The sequence below is a fragment of the Triturus cristatus genome, chromosome 8 (assembly GCF_964204655.1).
Source record: "Triturus cristatus chromosome 8, aTriCri1.1, whole genome shotgun sequence".
Classification (NCBI taxonomy): Eukaryota; Metazoa; Chordata; class Amphibia; order Caudata; family Salamandridae; genus Triturus; species Triturus cristatus.
In genome coordinates, this window is record NC_140591.1 from 51513951 (window position 1) to 51541309 (window position 27359).

General features: G+C 43.1%; 1 protein-coding gene across 2 annotated transcripts in view; it reads right to left on the reverse strand.

Moving 5' to 3' along the window:
* LOC146800044 (uncharacterized) overlaps window positions 1–27359 on the reverse strand; it is a 426311-nt gene that overhangs the window by 115629 nt on the left and 283323 nt on the right. For both annotated transcript variants that reach the window (XM_085620951.1, XM_085620952.1), the window contains exons 17-18: window positions 17673–17783; window positions 1868–1975 (exon numbers count right to left, since the gene is read on the reverse strand). In XM_085620951.1, the coding sequence (XP_085477077.1) occupies window positions 1868–1975; window positions 17673–17783 (219 nt within the window). The remainder of the gene's footprint in view (window positions 1–1867; window positions 1976–17672; window positions 17784–27359) is intronic.

The window sequence follows — 27359 nt, forward strand, 5'->3', positions numbered from 1 at the left end:
AAACTCTTCTCATACTTAGTGTAGTGAAAGCACCTCTATGGATTCTTTGGTGAGTGTGAAGAACATTCTTTCCGGTGCAGCTCTTCTCACAGACAGTAATATGCGACAGCGGTTCCCACCTGTGTGAATTATTTGAGGTGCCAGAAGATTCCTCTATTCAGAAAAACTTTTCTCACATTCTGTAAAGTTAAATCACCGGCATAGCTATCAGTGGTGCAGCCAATGCAATGCACTGAGGCCCAGAGGCAGGAGGGGCCCAACTACAAAAGCCCCATGATCAAAGAGGGAGCGCCTAGTAGGGCCACAGGAGCTCTTACAGCACTGGGAGCTTGTGGTTAGCTCTGTTCCATTACTTCGGATGCAGGAGTCAGACTCCGAGTAGCAGAATACATTGAAGCACCCGTGGAGCACTAAGATTGCCTCACTCCAAGAAATAAATAGCTGAGCAGTGTGCATGCTCACTTTTGTAAATGCAGTGTGCGCCATTCAGTCCAGGCTGCCTACCACCAGCAGAGATCAAAGTTATACCCGTGCTACAGCGTGGTTTGGGAAGACAAAGTCACAGTAATCACTGTGTTCACCCTGATGGGCTGAAGGCAGGCAATGCTGGCTAGTAAAAAAAAATTACGGAGGACAGAGTGCTGGAATGGGATAAATTAGTTATCCGAGGGTTTCATTTTACGTAAAATAAATGCAAAGGTAAACTTAAAACCACTTCTAAGAGTCACTACAGCACACTTCCTACTTATTAAAACCAGAAGTAGGAAGAGTTCTCCTTCTGAGACCAAAGGAAATCAGCCAGAATCTCAGAAAACAAATGTTTCCCCCCAAAGTGAGATTCAGAGATAGTGGGAACATTTAGGCTTCAATGTAGCTCACCACAAAAGCTTTGAAATATACTAATGGACTGGTGTGCCACATACTCAAACAGCGCCTCCTATGCCCCCATCGGTCTCAACTCTTGCTCAGTTTTAGTGAGCGGTCCACCTGTGTGTGAGCTTGTGTGAGTGTAAGATAGCTACCATGTTTTGTAAGTGCATTGTGAGGGGTGTGTCTGTGTGAATGTAAGACTAATATTCATTTGTGAATGCAGGGTCAGTGGTCTACAGGTTGGAAGCTGTGCTTGTGTCAGTACAGAGGAAAGCATATCCTTATGTGAGAGCAGCGTGAGGGGAGTGCCGATGTGAGAGCTGCATTGTGTGTACAGACATGCGCATAACTGTTGCGTGTATACACTTTACAAGTGCCAAACCTATTGGCTTTGGTAATGGTTTACAGGGTTGTGACTTTGTCTTGCAGAAAGTGGAAATACAATACCGTGTGCATCCGATTGGTCGTGCATTTTGATACGACGGATGCAGACTATGTTGAAGGAGATTGAGGAGTGTCAGGGGCAGCTGACAGACTGAGATGCCACCCTAGTGAGGGGGCCCAATTACTTTGCTTGCACTGGGGCTAATGGCAACCCAGCTATGCCACCGAATTAAACGCTCTCATTCTTTGGTGATTCACAAAACCACTCTTCAACAAAGCTCTTCCTACTGTCAGTGAAGTGGAAAAGCCTTACTTCTGTGCAGATTCTTTGATGCGTTAGTAGAATTAACTTTTGAGTAAAGCTTTTTACACTCCTTAAATTGAGGCTGCCTCATCCTTGTATGAGCCCTTTGTTTATTTAGAAGCGCTCTCGTCCTTGAATAAAGCTCTTCTCGTACTAAACAACTGTCTGCCATGTGCATTCTTTGGTGCTGTGGCAGATGCGCCTTTAGAGCAAAGCTCTTCGTGCAGATAGCACAGTGAAAGGACCTCACTCCTGTACGTGATCACTAGTGATTTAAAAAACACAGTATCTTAATAAATCTCTTCTCACTCTCTGTGGAGATGCGGCTTCTCCTACTCCTGCAAACTTTCTGGCGTTTCTTCGGTGAGCCTGTATGGACTTCATTCTCATTCATACTTCCTGTGTTGGATCGATGTGCTGTAAACAACAACAAAATAGAAAAGAAAAGTTTAAATGAGCACCGTGCTGTAATGTTATTAACTGTGTGCCCATCCTCCAGGGAGCTGCCTTTCTATCTGCTCTAGCTAACATTTATAGTTCTTCCCATACACACACTTATCACTTCAAACAAGACTGTCCCAATAGCCGCAAAATGTGGTTTCAACTTTTGTCTTTCATTTTATTTTTTTAAATCTTTATTTACGTTTTGCAATAAGAACAAAACATCAACAATACAGCATACAGTGCATTATCTTCCGCGTTGTGTCTTAGGTTGCAGCATTAGAGGTACAACAAGGCCAGTAGGGGTACTCAATCAGTCTAATATTTGTCTTTCAACTTTGCTAGAAAATTTCTTATATTAACGAGATGCAAAGACTCACCAGCCCCTTTTTCGTAATGGCCCCCACTGTTTCGTTAGAGGATATCATCTCCTTTAATCTGATGAACCAGACACGGGACATTCCTGAAGACCTTTGCCCAAGACAAAGCTGGAAGCCCGCATTCTTGGATATTGCGGACTTTCTATATTATCATCTATGGCATGTTGTGATCTGGGACTGTTCCCTAGGCACTAAAAAGAGACGTGGCTCCACAACTCATTAAAGTCTTCCTGGGTCCTGGCGATCTAGACAAATTATGCCTTCTTTGAATCTCCTCATGTCACAGATCCAGTGAGGTGTGGGTTCAGGTCTCATATCCAGTAGGTTGGTACAGATTTAATAGGAATCACAGCTCTTTCACTGACTTAGCACCACTAGCTGCCCAGTCAAAGATGGATTCAATTTGAAACTCTGTGCATCGTGGATAAACCCGTGGGTAAGACTTGCTCCTTCCTTCCTGTCTGATCAACAGAATTTCCAAGACAAGAAATGGTTTCAGATCTTTGTTGGCACAAGCCTCACATGCTTTGAGGACCTTCAGACAGGCACTTAGGCAAAATCAGATTTTGGTCAGAGAATATTTTAAAAAATCTAGCTCTTCATCAGAGATGGGTAAAACCACTACTCTTCGATCGGCTGTGAATCCAAGTTTACTTCTTTCTTCAGTTAGCAAGAATCAATAATTTATGGTGAATGTTGATATAATTAACTTAACATACAATGATAAGTGTTAGGCAAGACAGATGTCAGAGAGTCATTCAATAGGCAGACTGAAAACTGTTTTCTGATATCCATGTATTTACAATCTAATAAATTGATGTTCGCCAGTTATATGCAGTGATCTCAAGTTCTAACCCAGCAATACAGTCAATCTTCCTACCCCCGGAGGTCATTATATGGAGTACTATTACATTAGGTAAAAGTACCAACCATTATTTACAGTGTAAAAATGTCAACATTAAGCTATGACATGGTGCATAAAAAGTTATTTATTAATTCTGTAATAGGGCACAGTCAATTGGCCAACCTATTTGCTGTTCACTGTAAGAGGTGGCAAGTAGTGGCCACCAGTAGTTCAGTTGCCTTCCCTATGATTAGACATGTAGCCCCTTTGACTACCTGTGCTACGACATAAGCTCTCACCTTTCAAATTAGCCACCAACCAACGCATTAGTCAAAAGAGCAAAGACATTGGAAATCTTGCAAATTATCACCGTCGAGCAATAAAGCAACAAATCTTTTGTTTCGACGTGCCAGTGTTTCTCCCAGACACACACTTCTCGGATAGGCCTATTAATATGTTTAGAGCTGCAAAACACTGTCTTGGGGTTTGTAGCGCACCTTAAAGCATTGGATTATTTATTGAGCTTCACTAAACGCCTGTCTGAATATCTGAGAACTTTAATGGAGTTAATGATTTTAGTTGAGGTCACACAGAATTTAAGACCAAGTGGCACCTGCATGGCTTGTCAGGCAGCCAAATGTAGAGATTCCTGCATCAATGGCGGTCCATTTTTCCCTTTAAGTGGTTTCTGCAAGCGTTGTGGGAGCTCTATTGGGGGGCTAAGAAAACATAGTGAAAGTTCTACCATGCCATGGCAGTATTCAGGGTCTCAATATACGACACCCATAACTAATGACCGACACACTGGCAGAGGTTTCCTTGCCGTTGGGGGACATTGGTAAGATTTTCTGTCCAGGAGTCCTGTAATGTCAAATATTGGTATAAAGAGACGCACGAGCCGGCAGATCTTTCCTGGGGCAGTAGCAGCAAGGTGGGAAAACGCTATCACATCACCACCGTGAAGGCACGGCCAACGCTGCAGTTTCTTGCACTTACCTCCCGTGAGGGAAACGGCCTCTCCAAACTACACTACCCAGAAACCCTTGCTTTGTCGCTCCCCCCCGACGATGTGTAGTGCGCCTGGAGGCACGTTATAATCGCCGCTAGCCTCCCGCAGTGCGGGATGCGCGCGGGCCAAGGGCGGGCCCGTCCTTGCCAGTCATCGCCAGAAAGAGACAGGGCGGGGCCAGTCCTCTTTCGTCTTACTTTTGGGACACTTTTTTCATAAAGACCCTCTGAAGACATTTTTAAGGTACTGTGTTGAGTCACGGTTGTGCAATCCATTTTTATTTTGCTTGTTATTCACTTCTCCTTGGATGTTTTAAAACGGACTATACTCCGTATTGGGGGATTGATGTTCTAAACCCCTTGTTTTCCTCCTTGTTGGCATAAATATCTCAACTGTGAATTTGCTGTGAAACGTCTTGTTGACCTAAAGTAGTTATTTTTAAGGTAGGAATGGGCAAAAGGAAAACCATGGAGAGTACGGGGGGAGGGGCCAGGGGGGGGGGGGGTGTTTGCAATCGGCCCTGCTTGCGGGGCAGGCAAGGAAAAAAGGCAAGGAAAGCAGCAAAGAGTGCAACTGTTACCAACAAGTGTGTTGTGAATAGAATCGATAATCTTATTACGGAATGCGAAGGGCTTTTAGGAGTTGAATTACCAGCCACCTCTGATTAGGTTAACCCCGCACATAAGGCCTCTATGACCCAGCGCCAAACTATCGTCCCCCCAATGTTCCAAAAACTTTTACATAAAGGTACAGGGAGCGGTTGCGAGACTACACTATTGGGCCCTGAGCCACACCCGCTGACCGACACCCCCCCTCAATTGCACTTACTTCCCGCTCATAATGCTGTAGGCCACCTTGAGCCTTTAATTATCTGCACAAATCGATTTGCAGTATTGGCTGGGGAGCCTGACTCCTGTGTGGAAGTGCAACCCCTACAGCCCATTCCAACCTGCGAGAAGAGCCCAAATGAAATAGCTTCCACTTGTTCTACCTCAGAGTCTTCTTCAGACTGGTAATTCACTCAAGGAATGAATTATGTCATTGAAAGTGATGATTAAGGAGCTTGTGGGTACAGTCAAAATGCTAGTTCTTAATAGCACACTTCATACCCCAGCAGTTCCCTTATTACATAATTTACAACAGTCACCTAAAATAGGCGATTTTACAAGTAGTGGCCAGTCATATACTCCTGTTCCATCTCGACGAGCCACTATGGCTTTGACTCAAACAGACAGGCACCCTTGAAGTTCATCCCTGTAACACTCAGCAAAAGCAACTTTATTCTCAAGTTACAGCAAACCATAATAGGCTCTTCTATGAAGGCACAGACGGTCTCCTTGGTTAATGTCCCTAAAATTGCCTCTAGTTGTAGACACGAGAATGACGAATCCTTGAAAAATAAATCCATACATCGGTTACGTCGTGTTAGGGTTTGCCGCTCGCTGATTAGGGAGGATATAATTAGGGCAAGGAGATGCACGCCCAACAGTAAATCTATGGACTGCATCAAACTTACCTTGATCAGCCGTGACCTGGCGGAAAACCTTTTGGCATTAGAGTATAGATCCTGCCCCCGGACTCTTCATCCATCCAGATTAGTCGCTTTCCAACAATCGCTGCTGCAAAGGCTCATGATAATGTGATACCATTGCCCATATTTAGAGGGACCTCACTTGAGGCGGTTGATTGACTATGTCATGACTCACAGCCCCGGCAGGAATTAGAACCCACCCTAACCACAACATCCCAAGCGCCCCTAGTATTAACCAATTATGTACCGTCCCTGAACAATTTCTGGGTAATACCTAATAAGACTTAGTAGCCATCCTGATTGTGGCGCATAAGTTCATGGCTGCAGCAAATGTGAATACCTCTGTCCGTCTTCTGTTCCACCCACCTTGGCCCAACAAACCCCTCCGTGTAATGGAATTCCAACTTCCCAGTTTAAAATCCTTTCTTGGAAAGTGGCAGGTCTCCAAAACAAAATGTCTCTACCTGATTGGGATGATTTGATGGAGGAACATCACAGCTGTATATTCCAAGAAACATGGAGCCTAGCCCCACTATATAAGTCTGGTTACATATTTTTTTTTATTTCTGCCGTTTCAACGGGGAGGGGTGGCCCTCTGGAGGTCTTATGGTTTGGGCCAAGATCGATATGGGCTGTAAAATCACTGAACACCAATGTGTGATTATGGAAACCCCCTGGGCTCTCTTTTCCCCCAATTCAGGGCACAAGATCCCATTTGAGGACAAAAGAGTTGGTCCCTTCAAATTGTAGAAGGTACCTTAAATGGCCAAGAATTGCTGCACTAGAATCCCAAATGGTCAAGCTTAGGCACACTCTCAGTGAAAACACATTTAAACTGCGGGAGGCCTTCAACGAAACGGATGATTTGTCAAAGATCCCAGAATTATATGAAAGAGTGAAAGCCCAGTTGGGGTCTTTTTTCATTACAGAGAACCATGCTGGAAAACCAGGCGTATGTCGTAAAAATCGCCGGACCTGGTTTAACGGGGACTGTAGACAGAAGAAAAAGGCCTTAATTTTAGCAATAAAAAGCAGAAATTGCTCCTTGATAAGAGAAGCTAGAAAGGATTGCAAAACTGCTGTTATCCACGCAAAGCTTGAGTGGGATGAGACACACTGGCAAAACCTAAAGGATGCTAGTTTAGCCAGGGATCCCAATCTTTTTTGGAATATGGTTAGGTGGTCAAGCAACAAAGATCCTGATTTAATCCCTGATCATATTACTAATCAGGACTGGTTTAATCATTTTAGGAAACTTTATTCTGGGTCTAACCCAACTAGCAAAGTCGGGTCGGCTGACCACTTAACTACTTGTCACTTTTTGAATGTTACTGAGCTTTTTACTACAGAAATAGAGGCGGCCTTAAAGAAAATAGTTCCAGCAAAAGCCTCGAGTCCAGATGGCCTCCTTGGAGATCTTTTTCTTGCAGACCCTCCTAATTGGGCAAACTATATCACGCTTTTAATCAATTCTATTGCAAAGGGTAGTGCAGTACCTGATTCATAGAAAGATGCAGAGGTGGTACCTATTTTTAAAAAAAGGCGCAAGGGATGACCTTGCCAACTACCACCCAATCAGTTTGATTGATGCTATGCAGAAAGAAGTTGGCAGGGTGCTGCTTCAGAGAATTCACCACTGGGTGGATGAGAAGAATATCCTCTCCCAGTATCAAGCGGGTTTTAGAGCCTGTACATGGACGGTGGTGCAAGCTTTTAGATTGCTTTTAATTTACTGGAAGGTCGTTCTAATAGGCAAGGGTAGTCTTTATTTGGCTTTTATCGATATAAAGACTGCCTTTGACCTAGTGCCCCGTGAGCAGATGTGGCACCTACTAGATGATATGGGGATCCCACCAATGGTTCTGAATCTGTTGATTCGTCTTCACGAGGGCAATTATGCCCAAGTGAGGTGGGGGACCCAAGACCAGAAGACAGATAGGATCCCTGTAAACAGAGGAATACGCCAGGGTTGTGTTATGGCGCCCACCCTGTTCTCCTTATACATGAACGGGGTGGTTAGCTTTCTCCAAGAATTTCCATCTGATGCCCCTTCCCTGACAGGAGACAGGATTCCTACTCTGCTCTTGCGGATGACACTCTCCTCATGTCTAAGACTCCGGCTGGGCTCCAAAAGCTTCTAGATAGATTCCGACTTTTCTGTGAGTCTAGGGGGCTGATTGTTAACATGTCCAAAACCAAGCTGATGGTGTTTAACCCCTATAGGCCATATAGAGGTAATTTTACTTTAGATGGAACCCACCTAGAATCACAAAGTTCGATTATCTAGGTATCCGGCTCACTGAGAAAATGCATTGGCGGCATCACATCGATAAAATGCTCCTGAGCCACAAACGTGCAAAAGGAGCGTTAGCTAGAGAACATTACTCCTCGCAGAGCAGACCTGTGGCTCCCGCTCTTAAGATCTATGTAGCCAAAGCAGTTGGTTCGGCCCCGAATTATGGGGTTTCGACAACAGAGGGAATAAAAAGATCTGGACACAAATATTTAAGAGATCTAGTGATGCTCCCCAGTAAGATACCAATAAAACCTCTGATGAGCGATATGGGTAGGCGCTCTTTTAAAGACATAGTCAGGCTGCGGCACTTGCGACGGACCCCCGAGCTTGCCAGTTACGCCTCCGCACTCACAGAATTGATGGCCCTAGATGGCAACCAAAGAATTAGCTGGTTGCTTAATCTAAAAAAAAAAAAAAAAAATATAAAACTTTTTGCTCTTGGCCTCAAGGAGTCGTGGGATACTCAAATCCCACCTAGCAAGGCTGAGCTCAAAAAGCGATATTGGGCTTTCGTAGATGCCCAAGAGTTTAGTAGTTTGTAAATTAGGAAGGCTCACAGAAGAATTTTATCTCCACAAGCAGCGTATATTTTTAGAACCTTATTTAGATTTTATCCAGATGCCGCGAGACAGGGCACTTTATATTCAGTTTAGGATAGGCTCACTCCCGGTACGAGAATTAACTGTAAAGTGGAGCGCCCCACATCAGACATCAGCGGACTGCCCCTGCTGGAAGGCACCAACTGAAAGTGTGGCCCATCTTATGTTTGCTTGTCCCACTTATAAGAAGGCTAGAACAAGATGGCTCAAACCAATCTGTAGCCAACTGGGCACCCACTGGGCACATCCTGAAGTCGGACGCAAGGACCCTCTTTGCCTGTGGCGTGGCCAAGAACCTTGGCCGCGCTTGGATAGTACGGATTAAATCCTTACGTGTGACACTAATGAATTATCATGCTTTTATATTTTTACTATCCTATGGCCATTTGGTCTGTTTATTCTTTTTATTGCACTGTCACTTTATACCATTATGCTCATAAGCCGGAATCGAATTAATTGTATTGTTGTACTAAGTTTTTATTTGTAATAGTTTGCCTCCATTATCTTCTAGAAATATGAAATTATTGCTTTTATGGATTGCATATTTTCTTTTAATTGGTGCTTATCTGATAACACGTATTTTTATTGATTGTATGAATGTTATTGCTTTTAAGATACTCCTTATCGAATAAAGCTATCTTTGACTTGAATAAAGAGAAGTACCACCACTGGATATTACATCAGGTCTACGCCCTTAACTGGACCCTTAAAGAGGCTTCTCTCACACCATTTCCAGCGGACTCAGGACTACTTTATGGGTGTTCTCGATAATAGAGGTATACAAAATTGGTGGATGGAATACTTGAATTAGTCTCAGCCACTGGTAAATACTCAGACCGCATCATAATCCATAGTTATTTTGCACACCCTGTCACCTCAGTTTGGACTCAGCCATATGGATATCAGTCTTGACCCTGCTCCTATAGGAACAGTCCAGCTTGCACTGCAAGGCCAAGTCCTCACTGAACTAAAAAACAAGCAACGCAGGACCGATTACAACCTTATTAGGGCTCATCAGCCATCTCCAGGGGCACAGTGTGCACAGGACTCATGTCTGGCCATACCCGGCCCGCTTACGGTGACACGCTGAAATATACAAAAAGTGACGGTTGGAATTCTTGAATTAATCTCAGCCACTGGTAATTCTTCAAAGCTGCAACCCAAGCTATCGTTATTTTGTACACAAGATACTTCATGAGCATTCCATCTATCTCTTTTTTATATGCTTCATTGTGTCGCCAGCTAGTACAGCAATAAAACAATTTTACCCGATACTAGAAGCAGACATCTCAAAGGTATGAAATGGTTGTCTGTCCAAAGGAACACTCCCAAGTCATCTAAAACATGAGATTTTTACAACTCACTTGAAAGAAGAAACAAAACAGCAAACCCAAAAGACATCTTCACCTAAAGGTTGATCCCCAAACTACCCACACAAAAAAATGTAACAGAATGACACGCAAACTGCAAGACTACATTGAACAAATCATCTTGAAACTCAAATCCATATGCATCTAGAGAACATGCAACCAAACAAATGCCACTGAATGTCTTGGCCACACATCCTATTTGATAAAAGAAAACATTGCCCAAATTAGGCAAAAACTGATCTTGGTACAGGGTAGCACAGGCTCCAAAAACATTTGTATGGCCTGCAAACTGTTGCATATAAATGTATTAGGTAATTGATTTAGTATGTTACATGTAGCTTAGCAACCCTGATGGGTTCCGACATAGCAAGTAGAATGTAGAATATTTAGGAACTGGAATATTGTACTGGCAGTCACCTTCTGGTTCTTGCCAGGGTTGATCGTACATATTATCCGACACTTCATTAAAGCATAATTAAGGAATTCAGTGCAGTGTGATCTTTCAGACACCTCAGGCCATACAAACACTGCAAAGAAAATCAAAAACTTGAGGGTTAGCTTTGATAAAGATGTGTTGTTCTTGTTACAATTATTGCAGTAGTTTAAGGGTACGAGCATACAACTTTTGTAGCTCAGTAAACTTCTTGCTCCACTGCAAATCAAGCACTGAGTCGAGCTGAGTAGATTAGTAACGGGACATCTTGAAGACTGCAACAATCTTTAAGGAACGCTCTAGAAAGCTCAGGGAACAAAATAAGGGTCCAAAACTATGGCTCTACTCAGGATCAGGATATTCTGCAGGCTTCCTGGAACAAGGGAGCCGCATATATTCATGACCTGGTAAGCCCCGCAGTGACCTCGATTTGTTGACCTGCGCTTTATCCAACAGCACCACCTGATCGACCAAAAGCTAGCGGCGGGTTACTGGATGCCCAAGGCCCCAAGCTTAGACAATTTAGAACTCCCACCCAGAGAGCAGAACCCAATCATTTGCATTTCACAAAAACTCCTGGCAGTGTTTGACAAAATGACCAAGATAAACTAGTTCAATGTTTTATTCCCTACCAAATAATTGGAGTACAGAAACTAGAATTTACAGCAAAAATACTGTGATGTAAAAACGAAAATTGAAAAGACTGAAAAAAGTTGTGTCAAAAATAATCTACTGAAAATAAAACCTGAGTGAAATAGGAATTACAATAATTTTGCCTTCTGTACAAGGGGCAGGGGTAATGGGCATCCCCATGCTACAGCGAGGTAGGGAAGGGGGGAGTTCAAGGAAGGGTAGGTTTAAGAAATAGGGTTTATAAGGATTCAAGGAAGTGGTAGCATACGGTGTAGTTTTTTTTTTTTTTTTTTAAGGGTAGCATTAAGGGGTAGGAAATCAGATTTTAAGGTCCAGGGAAGGGTAGCATAAAGGGATTGTAGTGATCAGAGGTATAGTTAACAGCTTTTAGCGTTAAAGGGTATACCGTCATGATCACAGTGCATTAGAAGCGATATCATACAGCGTGAAAGAGGACAGAAAGCACAAGATGGCTTGTCCTATCCTATCCAAAATTAAAGTATCGCCTTGAACGTACCAGCATACGTCCATCAGAGAAGCAGAATGCCAGAAGACTAGGCAGACCACCGTCTGACAAGCAAGACTGTCTCGGTCTTATGTGTTCTGGTATATCTAGCAGGAACAGCTGCTTTGAAAGTCCTTTATGATAAGGAGAAAAAGAGATGGATTACAGGCATAAATACAGAGACTCTACTCTCAAAGAGGAAAGAAATACTAATTTGAGATCTGAAAACTCTGCACCAACAGCCTCCATGCAATCAAGGTGCACAGACCCACACCGCTCTGCAACAGGGCACACTCTACACAGCCATCATGCAGTTCTTGGCTTCACACTCACATGTAACTCTGCCATAGGTAGCATTCTTTGGCAGCAGCATACATGCTGTTGCAGAACACAGACCAGTCTAGAGTTCTGCTTCTGAGCATCACTTTGCAACAGCAGCATCTATTCTATCCTAGAACTGAGACCCACACACTTCTCCGCTACCAAGCACTATTTGCGCCAGCAGCATCCATGCCATCTCAGAACGGAGATCCATACAGCTCCATTATTGAGACTTTACTTGGCCCTAACAGCATCCATGCTATCCCTGACCTCAGACAAACTCGTAATTCTGCTACAGATCAGCACTCTGCGCCTGCAGCATCCATGCTAGTGCATGATTTATGCAAATGTTTGCAGGTGGGACAGCCTACCCCTATGTGCCTTTGAAACTCATGTAGGAAGAAAAAAAGAAAAGCGGAAAAAAGAGCCATGAACAACAATGGGGACCAACTCAACATATCAAAATCTAGGCAGGGATAGGTTCATTTGCGTCACTACCTACAGTACGATGTCCAATAACTTTCAGAAAGGGATCAACAAGAATTGGAACATCTTAATCTTGGGTGGTTTAAATTTTGAAAAACCAATTTACTCTTGAGAGCGACAAGCATAAAAGATCTGCTCATGCAGAAAAAGCAAACACCAAGAGAAACAGTCTGCACTTTGGAACCTACCATCTCCGGTCAGACACTCGCCATGCAGCAAGTGCAGGGTATGCAATATGACAAAAAGAGTCAAATAACTAGATGTGGGTTTGGAGACATCTTGGAGAATGTAAAATTTAACCAATTGCAATACCAGCAATGTAGTCAATGTTATAAAGTGCCCCGGTCATCTCCTGTACATTGGGATGACGACCAGAAAAGTACGTATCCGCATAACAGAAGACAGAAGTACCATTCGGTGTCACAGGGACGCCACAAAGCTAAGACAGTACTACATTGAAAAAAGGACAGAATGAGGAATATATGGAATGTGCCAGAGAAACTCAGACAAAACACGCTTAGACAGGACGTTACCACTACTTATTTTTAAGCATGGTTGGATGTACAGGTTACGCACAGATCTACAGGAACTTAATGAGATACCATGGGGATGCCTCAGAACCGAAATTATATCAATATTCATCCACCCGTTTTTCATACAATCCCCTACAAAAGTCCTTGTTTATTTAACTCCTACTTGGATTCTGCATATACCCTACACCCCACGTTTGTTTTGTCCCATTGTCACAAATGTAGCATAGCAGAAGTAAAACACTGTCCTGCTTTGAAGCATTATCACTTCGTCCACTACAGAGCACAATAATACCCCCATAGTAACACATCACTTCAATCACGGGCAGGCATCCCTACCTAATTTTTATATGGCCCGCTGAATATGTTGATATCATCACTAGTGGCCATCTTCAGTAAATATCTTTATTTGAAAAATGATTAAGATCGATCTTTTGCCCTAAACTCACTGATTCTCTCAAACTATGGGAAAGTCTCTGACAAATATTTCATCTTGTATAATAAAGAACTACATCGCCCATAAACAACCATGCTGTAGTACGAGCACTGACTTCCAGAAGTGTTGCGCCCATGGGAGATACTATATTTCCCATCAACCTAGAGGGAGAGTCATCTTCTAGTCTCCCGACCACGCGTTCCGGTGACCAACAAGCATGAGTGGAAGCACACTGTTCAAACAGACCTCCGCAACCCAAGACCTGCGTACCATTGGTCCAGACCAGGATACACATAGGTAACCACACGTGGTGTACCTTTTGAGTAAGTGAGGGAAAGGGGGGGGGGAGGGTGTGCGCTTGCTTGCTGTTGGGCGGGCCGCAACTGTATACCTTCAGCTCCATGAAGGAAACTATAATTGGCTAGAACACACAACTCTATGAGCGACTTGTTTCGGCAACTCGATACAAACAAGGAGCTGTCACCCAACATATCTCAGAGAAGCAAGATTTTTTTTTAAAAGCGGCACGTGTGTGGGGAGTTGTGGACACAGTAACATCACAAAAACGCTAATCCCACAGTGGAAATTAACAGATGCATGAATGTCTTCTAGATGAGATGTACGTTTTTACGACACCAAGCCAGGAAAAAGAAACACTGTTCACTTGATACATCTTACGATGGTTACCGATATAAAAGTAAACAATGTCAGGGAATCACGGGAGTATAGGGCCACACTGTGAACCCTCCTGCATACCATTGTAGATCATGAAGTTTCAACAGGTCCTATGTGTTTTTGATGATGTACGCCGCAGTAGCATCCATACCTACGGGCCGCGGGCAGCAGCTTGCCTCCCACCAGAGGAGGTATCAAAGAATTAAAAAAAAAATCACCATTGAACTTCACAAGGTTATACAATACGGCTAAGGGAAAAAGCAATTAACCATTTTCACCAATTCGGCTCTTGCTCTCCCAAAGCCTACTTTCAACTGTGAGAAGGTTACCCATTTGCACTAATAAACTTCAAGGCATAATTCAGGTTTTGTAAAAACAAAAAGTCAAGCACCACGTTTTTGGTACTGTCAGGTCAAACAACGTTAATTACATTTTAAATAGGTGCTTTTCTGTTCCTCTCATCCCGATTAAATTCACGAACATAAGTATATTTATATTTCTACACTACTAAACATTTTTTACCAAATAGAGCAAGAGTGTGACTACAAAGGACACCACCCCCTTCAAGACCAGTTAGCCGGTATCCCCTGAAGTCTAGAGTAAGGAATAGTAATGTTTTTTCTTAAATATGGTTTTCAAGTTGTAAAAAATAATTAAAATGAACACACCTGAATTGTTGCATGCATACTCATGAGGACTGCCATGCTACTTACTTTAACATCTTTGTTTGTTGTGGTGTGGTGTGATATTGCACTTGCATGTGTCTATAGAGCTTATATATGCTGTGTTTCATTTTCATGTAATCGGTTAGCAATGAAGTAATTGCTTTGTCATTCTATTTTTCGTTCTAGGAGTCTACTGAATAATAAGGTATGAATCACCAGGGTTATTAGGCAGTCCACACCTTCACTACTTATAATTTCTTTTTCTCAAGTCAGAGACTGTTCGAAGTCATATTCACTTCAAATAGGGATCCTTGGCCCTGAAGAATGGCCCTGAAGAATGCCCCAGATCGTTTTGGCTACTATCATCATGCAGAAAGATGTTAGTGGATGAAGAACAGGTTTGAGCCACTAGCCTCACTATACCCGTACATAATTATTTTTAGAGATACCTGGTGTACCTTTTAATAAAGGTAATAACTTGGCAAAACCAAGGTATTTTTTAATAAGATCGGGATCCCGTCTTTATCCAGTTAGTCTTATTCAAGAACTCCCTCCTACCATTTAAGTCTTAGAAGAGGTCGAGTCAGCCTTGGTATTCACCTACCAGGGTGGGGAGAGGACACCGATGATGAAGTATGACACTATTATGTGTGTGAGGCTACCTCTTCCATAAAGGAAGACTTTCTTCGTAAATAATAATAATAATAATAATAATAATAATAATAATAATAATAAAACCATTTCTAGAGCGCATGGTTACACTAGCATAGTGTGTCCCCGTGCTGACAAGTGCCGCTTCTCCCCTAAAAGACCAAAGTCCGGGGCACGCCAGGATCCCAAAACAAAAAAGGTTAGTATTTACGCGGAAATAGGTGAGTTTTCAATTTTAATCGGAATCTTGCTTCAGAGGGCTCCATGCGAAGATCAAGAGGAAGCCTGTTCCAGTGTTTGCTAGCTAGGAACCTAAAGGAAGCACCTCCAATCTTGGTCTTGCGAACGCGGGGAAGTTGGAACAACATAGCTCCAGCAGATCTGAGGTTGCGGATGGGACGATGGGGAGTGAGAAGGTTACGCAAGTAGCCAGGGCCTTTACCGTGGGCAATGCGATGAGCAAAACAGAGAGCCTTGAACCTGATTTGCTCCTCGATAGGGAGCCAATGGAGTTCATAAAGTGCCTAATTGCCTGATGCTCTACGTGGGAGGTTTAACACCATACGTGCAGCAGCATTTTGTACGCACTGAAGTTGGTGAATACCTTTTTTGCTAAGGCCCAGAAGGAGAGCATTTCCATAGTCCAAATGAGGCGTGACTAAGGCATGAATGAGTGTTTTTCTAGCACTGATGGGGAGTAATTCGAGAATTTTACGGAGTGTTTTAAGTATTCCAAAGCATTTGCCCGTGATTTTGCTAATCTGATGCTTAAAGGAAAACTCCGTATCCAGCATGATCCTCAGGTTTCTGACAGACTCCACCGGCTGAGGATTTACCCCTAGTTCCGTGGGCCACCAGGCCCTTGATCAAGCGGGGATTTACCAACCACTAGAAGTAAACATAGCAGATGTCCAAAAAGAAAGTCTTTTGGTTTACAGTCTGTTTCCTTCAATGGCTAGGCAACTATTTAGCGAGACTAGTGATATCCTCACTCTCTCGTTGTTGCCACTGTACTCATTCTTGTGGTAGGTTTTCATGGAGGACAGCAACATGCCGGATGACTGGTGGAAAGGCTTCCTTCCAGCTAGAGGGGCACAGATCGCATTAGTCACCATGGTAGACACATCCAAACTAGTCGATGAAAACGATGCAGCCGGAGTAATATATTTGGACCTTTCCACTGCATTGGACACAGTAGGCCATGAGGATTTGCTGAATAGGACAGCAGAAGACAGTGCTGCACTGGTTTAGATCTAGTTGATTTTAAACTTTCCAACTTTGAAGCTCCCAGTGTCTAGATTATCTGCGGCGTGGCTCAGAATTCCCTCCTATGTTCTTGCCTTCTTTGTAAGCAGCATGGGTGTTTTCCATTCTTTGTATACATTTTAAAGTTCTGTAGGGTTGTGGCTGTTCTAATTCAACAACTTTTTTCAATGTATTCCCTGAATATCACAATCTTCAGCTGTTTTTCTCCAGCCTCCCAAGATATATAAAAAAAAAAAACAATAAAAAAAAAAAAAAAATCACAAAAATCATGATGGTGGCAGGTCTTTCCCATACAAGGTAGCTAAGAAATTAACTACCATTCAGATTTTACAACCAAACATACACACACACAATTTAATTTGTTTGTGCAGTTACTGATGGGCATGGTTTGTTCCTATGGCTATTGTCCCTATTCTTAAATTAATGGCACGCAGGGTGTGGTTCGTTAAAATCAATCACCTTGTAATCTTCATGGCTGCTTCGGAGCAGTCCAACAATGGATGAGGCACACTTTAAGGCTCAATGTCAGTAAGACAAATGCTGGTTGAATCACTGCACATGGCAGCATCAGTAGTAATCCTACTGCGTCAAAGGCCAAAGCCAAATCTCTGGGGATGACCATTAATGACAATCTGGCCTTTGACCACTGTATCGCTAAAGTGGTGAACACTTATTTTCCCCTGTTAAGTCCATTTAAGAAAATTCTTCCCTTATTCCCACTTCAACCACATGAAGCCGTTACTGCCTGCAATTTTTTCAGACTCCTTGTATTTGAGGTTTCTGCAAACACAAATTATCAGACTCGCTCAAACTTATCTACGAGTTCCCTTGCAACTTCAAGCTAGTACAGAAATAATGATCCTTTAGAAAGGCTGTCAAGACTCATCCATTAAATTAGAAGACTACTGGAACCTCCAGAGGCCCTGGACAAGAAGATCTTTAGGGCTGTGGCTAGAGATAACTGGGAGGTGTTAGTGCACTATGTAAATAAAAATAGATTAATAATATGTTTTCATTAATATTATTAGAATGTTTTTACTTACCTGTTTTTCCTTCTTCTAGGAAAGGAAGCGATCCGTGGTCTAAAAGTGGTGCTGTTGACTCTTTGAAAGAATCACTGGCAGAATGAAAACTTGACAAAAGACTGGAATCATCTATGAAAAGAAGTAAATGTATTAAGACTCTGGTAGTTCTTTTTGCCCATCTATATAGTGGCGCTTATTTGTGGTACAGGGCGGTACAAAAGGGGGTGGTAATGGACGGAGCATCAGAATCAATCAAACACTCACACCCAGTCAACAGATCTGGGTTTGATCCATCACCGTTCTTTAGCCCACTCTGCCACCCCAGTTCAGACATGGCCATATGCAAATCAGTCTGACCCTGTGCCTCATGGGAACAGTCAAGCCCGAACTGCCAAGCCATGCCTTCCCTGGACCGGAAACAAGCTTCCTAGGACCGGTTTCTGGCATTTCAGCCGTCTTCAGCCAGGCTTGCTTTAATCCAGTGGCAAAGTGAGCAAGGGACTTACGTCTGAGGTACAGGGACTTATTTTTTCATGATTTGCCTTTGAAAGAGAAATATAGATAGACCCTCACACAGCTCCCAAACACACACACAGCTCCCAAACACAGCGTGCACGCGCGCGCACACACACACACACACGCACACACGCGTCACATCACCAGAAGCATGCTAATTGAGAGAAGATGCCTAGACAAGGCTCAGTCAAAATTCAGCATCCTTACTGTCCAAGGACTGAGACACACACACAGTTCCCCTACTGAGCACCACTGGCTTTCAAAAGGCTTATATCATGGCAGTGAACATTTATGGAACATAATAGTACTGTGGTGATAAACTTGTATTCAAAAACACAAAACAGTTGGGTGTCAAAACTCGCAGATCATGTTAACTTACAAAATTTAGCTAACAAATTTTACAAACAAAAAACACACAGCAAAGAGCACAGCTTTACAATTAATGTTAGACAGCTCAGTGGGCTGCATCTGCTACAGGTATCGGTGTGGAATCAGGAAAATAGCTTCAATAACTTTCAAATGTTGATTAAAAAAATAAATAAAAGTACCAAGCGTGTTGAGTAACAGTATTTGCAAAAAACTATGAAGCACACGCCACCTAAGCCAGGCACAGTTTTTTTTTTTTTATTGTAAATCAGATACGCTTAAGGAACACACTTCCTCGATCTTGTATTCACTACAATTTGAAGAAAATACTCAGTGGGTATGCAAAAAGCTCATGAATCTGAATTAGCTGTAATTAATGTTTTCCCTCCTTCATTCTTACGTATTAAACCATACTCCTTTTCTTTATCACCATAGGATGAATATGTGTGTATATAAAAAAAGGAGTGTCCCAAAACGCGTTTTCCCCATGCATTTTCCCATAGGACCTGTTGACGCAGCTACAGCCCGAAGTGCTGAACGGAATTATACCAAATTTGGCAATGAGGTAGTCCTCAGTTCAGACTCGTGCCTTTTGCTTAAATGGTGTAAATCCGTTCAGTAGTTCCCGAGATATTCAAAAGTAAAAAGATAGCTATATCTAGGCAGTGGTCAAAGTGGGGGAAAAAAGTAGGGGAACTGTGGGCGGAGAATTAGAGGGCAGGAATAACCCAAGGATTGGCTCAGTGGGCGGAGCCAGAGGTGTGGCCAGAATGCGCAAACATTCCAATTTTTAGTATTTGTTTGGCATTTCACTGCCTAGTTTAATCAACCAATGGATACACATGATTATATAAGGTTATAATGAGTTATTGACATTAAAACACATTCACAAAGTGGGATATGCTTCTAATCACAGAATGTTCCAAATACGATAAATTGTGGAAGCACAAGCCATTTGTCGCTGAGCCATGGAGTTTGTCTTCAGAACTTCTCCCTTTTTCCACAACAGCAGTTCAAACATGAATGGCAAAATATCCTAGTTTGCAAATGCTTTCTATATAATTATGGCTCTTCCATATTTGCCTCCTAATGCGAAATGTGTTGCATGATCTGACCATTTAAACTAATATATTGTTTATAGCTCAAACGTATCAAAAGTTAATAAAAAATGTGAATTGTTTTCCTGTGAGTGGATGGCTTATTGCAAAGGTTGACTGATCACCTTTCTCACTGCTGCATTTGTATGTTACACTGGTACTAATAAGGCAAAATCTTACCAAAGACTATTAGCATGTGTACACATGTCAAAATAATAAAATATCAGAAAATATACTGCATTACGCTGCAGCCTTTTTTTTTTAATGCATAATTTAGTCAACACTGCGGCATAATTTTATCCTCCTTTGCTGCTTATTTAATTTCAGTGGCCCCAAAGCAGGCAGCACATGTTAAAAGTGCTTGTGAATGAAGCAGAGAGACTGAAGTTTGCGAATTTAGTTTGGTGTGCGCGCAAATTCTGCATTGCCAATCCCTGGTGAGTTGCAGCTACAACTTCTGAAACAAGGCCAATGGAGCTAACTGTTGGTGAGGCAGACTGGCCTCAAGGGCAGGGCCGGCCTTTGCACTGGTGGTGCCCTGTGCATTAATGTTTATTACCCCCTGATGGCCACCTCTGCCATGGATTCCCTCAATACCACCCTTTAACAGTGCCCCTCAAGTCTCCAATTAGGCATGCTGGAGAAGACTCTGGGGCTCGATATTTCTTATCTATTCTGGGCACCGAGGCTGCAACAGAGGCTGGATTTTTCATGATCTTTATTTAAACCCTTGTCCCAGATAGGACTGATTATTGGAATTGATCTAATAGACTTCCTAGATGATTCTTTGAAGCAATACAGGAAATATTCTGTTTCCTGTACTGGCAGTGGAAGATTGAACCTCTTGGAGGCCCTTTCCATAATGTTGGGAAATCCTCCAATGTCCTCCGGTGGAGAATTTGCCAGTGACAGACGGTGTAGTAGGCAAGATATTTTGATCCCATTTGTCGCCCATTGAATCCTCATGAAGAAGTTCCCCCCTTCTTCAGGCTGGTCTTCTCCATCAGACTCTGCGAAATCATCTCCAATTGTAATTATTGGAGGAGTGCGTATTTTTTGCACCGAAGGCTGAGGTTGAACCACCGAAGCTTGAGCTGCAGGTTGAGAATCGCCCGAGGTACTTGTGGCAGGGGCGTTAGCCTCTGGAAAACGACAATAATAGTCATTGATCAGGTGTCGTAAATCAGTCACTAGAGAAACAGGCATAGAAATTGACTCTTCCCTCACACTAGGATGCGCCTCTTCCTCCTCATACTCGTATGACTGTTGGAAAGACTCATACCTTTTGGAGCCGGATACCGGACGGTCTTTAAAAGAAAAATCCCCCAGCCCTTCTTGGCACTCTTCTTCGTCTGTGTCCTGGCTCTTAATTTTTAGCTGTGAGGGGCTATAGGCCACTCCATACGACTCTTCATCTTCCGATTCTTGCATATCCAGCAGATTTGAGGGAGGAAGCGGAGATATTTGCAGTAAATTCCATGGTGTTCTTGTCCGTCGACGGGCCCGTCGACGGTGGAAAACTCCTGATAAAGATCATTGATCTTGCCATTGGTGACTTAAAGGTCGTAGTCGACGGTGCTCCCGTCGTCGACGAAGAAATCCGAATGGTCGTCGTCGACGATCTTCCCGTCGACGAACCTTTCTTCAACGGCGTTGTCTTTGTAGCTGCCGTCGACGCCGTTGACGTCGACGTTTTCACAGAAGCAAGCACCGGAGACGCTCCAGCCTTTGTCGACGGGGATGAAGACACCACTCTCGTCTCTGAAGACTCCTTTAGAGGTGTATGAGACAGAGAAGATGAAGACACCTCCTTGTCTGTAATTTTCTGCTTTTTAGCATCCACTTTCTCCTCAGAAGTAGTTGACTTCCGTTTTTTTAGAAGATTGTGCCTTGGAATCATCCTCCGAGTCAGTCTCTGAGGTGGCCTTCTATTTCTGAAGCCACAACAGCAAGCGTGCTTCTCTGTCTTTCAAAGTCTTGGCAGAGAAAGTTCTGCAGTGCTTGCACTCCTTAGGCACATGTTTTGGATGAAGACAGTACAAACAATCTTTGTGGGGGTCTTCAAAATATAATCTGGCCTTTCCACAAGATCTGCACGGCCTGAAAAGCCTCTTAGAGCCTTCAGACATATTTAGACAATAGATGAAAAACAGTACCTCCAATCCAGATGAAAGGACTGTAGATAGAAAGTTCAAAAGCTCACCAAGGAACAAACTGAGCATGGCTCAGGGAGACTCCTTCTCACACAATGGCGGTTGGAAATCTGAGGCATGGCAGCTCTGCTGGGGAGTGTGAGGTCAGGGCTGGCCGCTGATTGGCTGAGTTTTTGACCACATAATAATGATGATAGGTTACCAAACACTATACTTCCCTATGGGTTTTCTATGCAGTTTTTCTTTTACTGCTATGGTTATTCATTTACCGTGAGACTCCCACCATGATGACGGGGAAGATACAAGCATGTGAATCTATGAAAGATATCAATACTGGATAGTGATGGATTTACCCCAGATCTCTTGACTGGGGGTGAATGTTTTGATTTGTTCTGCATTCCGTCCATCAATTGTGTGTATTTTGCTTTCTCGCCCTAAGTGCGCCAGGTATGCCCAGACATGGGTCCTGGGCTCACTATGCCACTGGAATCAAGCTATCGTGGCTGATGAGGGGTGAAACCCCGAAACCGGTCCTAGGATGCTTGTTTCCGGTCCAGGGCGGACATGGCTTGGCAGTTCGGGCTGGACTGTTTCCATGAGGCACAGGGTCAAGACTGATTTGTATATGGCCAGGTCTAAACTGGGGTAGCATGGTGAGCAAAAGAATGATGGATTTAACACCGATCTCTTTACTGCGGGTGAATGTTTTGATTTGTTCTGCATTCCGTCCATCAATTGTGTGGCTTTGGCTGCTATAGAAAAGCTTTGATAATACTTTGGCCCGTACAAGTACTCAATTGATACGAGCCCCTTCTTGTAGCTCTTTGAGATCCTTCCAAATTATGGGGGGATTGTAGTTTGTTGTATGTTTTTCTAGATCATGTGATTGGATATGCAGACGACACCCAAATTGTAGTGTCACTAAGGCCAGGATAATTGCAGGGAACAGCATCCAGATTTCATGATTGCATGACAGCAGTGGGTAACTGGATGGCCCAAAACTGTCTCAACCTGAATTCTAGTAAGACGGAGGTGGTTTTATTCAGTAATGATGTCAACTTCTGGACCCCGGAATGGTGGCCAGACACACTAGGTCCCCTTCCCACTCCTGTCTAAAAAGCAAAAAAATTGAGAGTCTGGATAGAAAATAAACTTTGCCTCAAGGATCAGGTGAATGCAGTGGTCTCTTCCACCTCCTACATTCTAAAAGCCTGTAAGAAAATCTTGCCAATCCTGCCCAAAGAGTCATCAGTCAGTCATCACGGCTCTAGTGATGTCCAGACTGGATTACTGCAACAGTTTATATGTCAACATCCAGGAAGGACTAATGAACAAATTGCAACTCCTTCAGAATGCAGCAGCCACATTGCTGACTGGCACTCCCAAACATGCCTCCATCTCATCAGAGATCAGAAGGCTCCACTGGTTGCCAGAGCGAAAACGGGTGCAGTTTAAGGCTCTGTGCACAGTACACAAGGCACTTTATAGAACTGGGCCCAACTATCTCAAAATGCAATTCCAATGGTACACACCAACTAGATGTTGACGCTCTTCAGATGCTAATCTGGTGGCGGTACCTTTTGCAAAAAAAGCCAACTGGGGGGGGGGGGGCTGCCAAGACATAGAATGGCCTCCCAATGCATCTTAGAGCCTTGCCAAGCCTGCTAGCCTTTAGAAAGGCTTTGAAGACTTGGCGCTTTACTGGCTAGGCTCAGGTTCTGGTTTATCACCCCTTTCTCGCTTAGGACCCAGGTAGGACTTAATGTAGCGCCAGGACACCTTCGGGTAGCAGTTCGCGCTTTAGAAATGTCAATAACATTAACATTGGTCTTGAATACCGAACCCTTGCTTTTAGCAAAGTGTTTTTTGATACTAGTTTAACCTGGTTGCCCATTATTTTGCTCATTATCTTCTCATCTGCTGCGATGCATTAGCTCTCATACTTGAATGATATTGTTTTATCCAATATTCATTTTAAATGTATACTTGTATCATTTTTGTATTACTTTTATGACATTTGTCGAAAAGAACATTATGATGAGGATGGAGGTTACTCAATTGGTCTTGTATGTAGGTACCTTATAGCTGAAGTGTGTAAAAATGGGCTTTCTCCTGTTTTCTTTTAAATAGGACTATTAGTAAGCATTTTAAGCCTAAGGCAATGATATTAATGGATCCACAATAAGAAACGGATTTTCTCTTCAACTGATGTGCAATCTCTACAATTCATTCATGGCCAGATGTTTAGCACAGGCAATTAGGCCGTAGAAAGACGCTGTGTAGCAAGAGCTCAATAAATGTATTTCACCCATCCATTCATTGTAACATGTTGCCTCCTACCCTTGTCCTGGATAACAGGAAACCCTGCAGGGTTCAGAGAATAGTAAGAACTTGTAACAGGTCCAGTGCGGTGTTTGGGTCTGTGGGTGGACTGAATGGCCATTGAGCGAGCCGTTTAAAACACAGGTCAGAACTTGATTTTTGCTATGAAGGGACGTTTGGTGATTCGTTTTAGGTCCTGAAGGTACTGGTGTAAAAATCAACTGGGGCGATTTGTTCAGACTTTAGAGATGAGGAGAATGTGCCTTCCTACACCGAGGAATTTACAATTCATACAACAACTTTAGAATTAGAAGATTTCAGTAGGGTAAGTCGGCATATGTTGAGGACTTGATGGAAATCTTTATTTGGAGTATCTGGTGGTTTAGCTGCCGGGATGCTGTCAACTTTGTGATGGTTCTCATTGGTAAGTTGGACAGAAATGTTTGACAGATGTTTATGAGCCCACTGTGTGAGTCCTTACATTTTCACTGAGAACAACTTTCCAGTATTGTTAGATGAGTTGGGTATTTTGGGTTGTTGTCTGCGATTGGTGCAGACGTTTATAGTTAGGGATAGAAATCTGCAAGGATTTCCCTCTGTTACTCTTTTTTTTTTTTTTTTAAAGTGCTTTACAATTGCGGGCAGTGTTAGGTGTCGGTCTTTGTTTCTTCAGGGCTGGCAATGCTTCTCCTATTTTGCCTGTCCAAGTTGAGATCTAGTTATTTGTCCTTTGCCTTTGTGCAGTACACTGGTGTACCACAGGGTATATGTCTTGTCAAACAGGCAATGCGGTTTATGATGCTTGGGATGGAACCGTTGCAGTAGATGGTTAGGTTAGCTCTTTAGTGAGTGGGTATGCTGTGTATGTAGATATGTGGCAAAGTTCTTGTGAGATGTTTCCAAGGTGTATTTTTCAGCACTCCTCTGTGCTCGGTTCTCAACTTAGAGTGACCATTTTCTGGAACTCTAGAAAGATGCGGTTGAAGGATAGAGAAAGCTGACCAATCCAGTCAATTTCTTTCAGTTTATGTGATAAGGTCTAGGAGGCATTATCAGGTCTGGTCTTTTATGGAGGTTGGAAATGAGGATGACCATCAATGTTTGTGTATGGCACAAATCTTTGTTTTTTGCTAAAATAGTTTGTCACTGATCAACGAAAATGTTAGTTGAGGAGTGGGTCTTGAGGGGATTTCATTGAAGTGTTCTGCAAAGGATGTACTGTTCCCTGGCGGCAGTATGTAAGCTTTGGTGACGGATAATCCTAGACATCCGAGAAAACCACCTTTGTATAGATTCTTTGGTGATTTTCACACTCAACACAGTGACATGACCTCACACCTGTGTGGATTCTACAATGCTCTGGGAGGTTTACCTGTTAAATAATGCTCTTTCCCTTTGTTGATTCTTTGCAGATTTAAAAGAATATTCTTTGGAGTATAGCTCTCCTTACAAATAGAACATTAAAAAGGCTTCACCCGTGTGCGGATCATAAGTATCTTTGAAGATTTATTTTTTAAGTAAAGCTTTTCTCATATTGTCTATTGTGAAACTGCCTCCCTCATTAAGGTGTTCTCCGATGATTTACAAGATCACTCTTAAATGAAACTCTTCTCATACTTAGTGTAGTGAAAGCACCTCTATGGATTCTTTGGTGAGTGTGAAGAACATTCTTTCCGGTGCAGCTCTTCTCACAGACAGTAATATGCGACAGCGGTTCCCACCTGTGTGAATTATTTGAGGTGCCAGAAGATTCCTCTATTCAGAAAAACTTTTCTCACATTCTGTAAAGTTAAATCACCGGCATAGCTATCAGTGGTGCAGCCAATGCAATGCACTGAGGCCCAGAGGCAGGAGGGGCCCAACTACAAAAGCCCCATGATCAAAGAGGGAGCGCCTAGTAGGGCCACAGGAGCTCTTACAGCACTGGGAGCTTGTGGTTAGCTCTGTTCCATTACTTCGGATGCAGGAGTCAGACTCCGAGTAGCAGAATACATTGAAGCACCCGTGGAGCACTAAGATTGCCTCACTCCAAGAAATAAATAGCTGAGCAGTGTGCATGCTCACTTTTGTAAATGCAGTGTGCGCCATTCAGTCCAGGCTGCCTACCACCAGCAGAGATCAAAGTTATACCCGTGCTACAGCGTGGTTTGGGAAGACAAAGTCACAGTAATCACTGTGTTCACCCTGATGGGCTGAAGGCAGGCAATGCTGGCTAGTAAAAAAAAATTACGGAGGACAGAGTGCTGGAATGGGATAAATTAGTTATCCGAGGGTTTCATTTTACGTAAAATAAATGCAAAGGTAAACTTAAAACCACTTCTAAGAGTCACTACAGCACACTTCCTACTTATTAAAACCAGAAGTAGGAAGAGTTCTCCTTCTGAGACCAAAGGAAATCAGCCAGAATCTCAGAAAACAAATGTTTCCCCCCAAAGTGAGATTCAGAGATAGTGGGAACATTTAGGCTTCAATGTAGCTCACCACAAAAGCTTTGAAATATACTAATGGACTGGTGTGCCACATACTCAAACAGCGCCTCCTATGCCCCCATCGGTCTCAACTCTTGCTCAGTTTTAGTGAGCGGTCCACCTGTGTGTGAGCTTGTGTGAGTGTAAGATAGCTACCATGTTTTGTAAGTGCATTGTGAGGGGTGTGTCTGTGTGAATGTAAGACTAATATTCATTTGTGAATGCAGGGTCAGTGGTCTACAGGTTGGAAGCTGTGCTTGTGTCAGTACAGAGGAAAGCATATCCTTATGTGAGAGCAGCGTGAGGGGAGTGCCGATGTGAGAGCTGCATTGTGTGTACAGACATGCGCATAACTGTTGCGTGTATACACTTTACAAGTGCCAAACCTATTGGCTTTGGTAATGGTTTACAGGGTTGTGACTTTGTCTTGCAGAAAGTGGAAATACAATACCGTGTGCATCCGATTGGTCGTGCATTTTGATACGACGGATGCAGACTATGTTGAAGGAGATTGAGGAGTGTCAGGGGCAGCTGACAGACTGAGATGCCACCCTAGTGAGGGGGCCCAATTACTTTGCTTGCACTGGGGCTAATGGCAACCCAGCTATGCCACCGAATTAAACGCTCTCATTCTTTGGTGATTCACAAAACCACTCTTCAACAAAGCTCTTCCTACTGTCAGTGAAGTGGAAAAGCCTTACTTCTGTGCAGATTCTTTGATGCGTTAGTAGAATTAACTTTTGAGTAAAGCTTTTTACACTCCTTAAATTGAGGCTGCCTCAT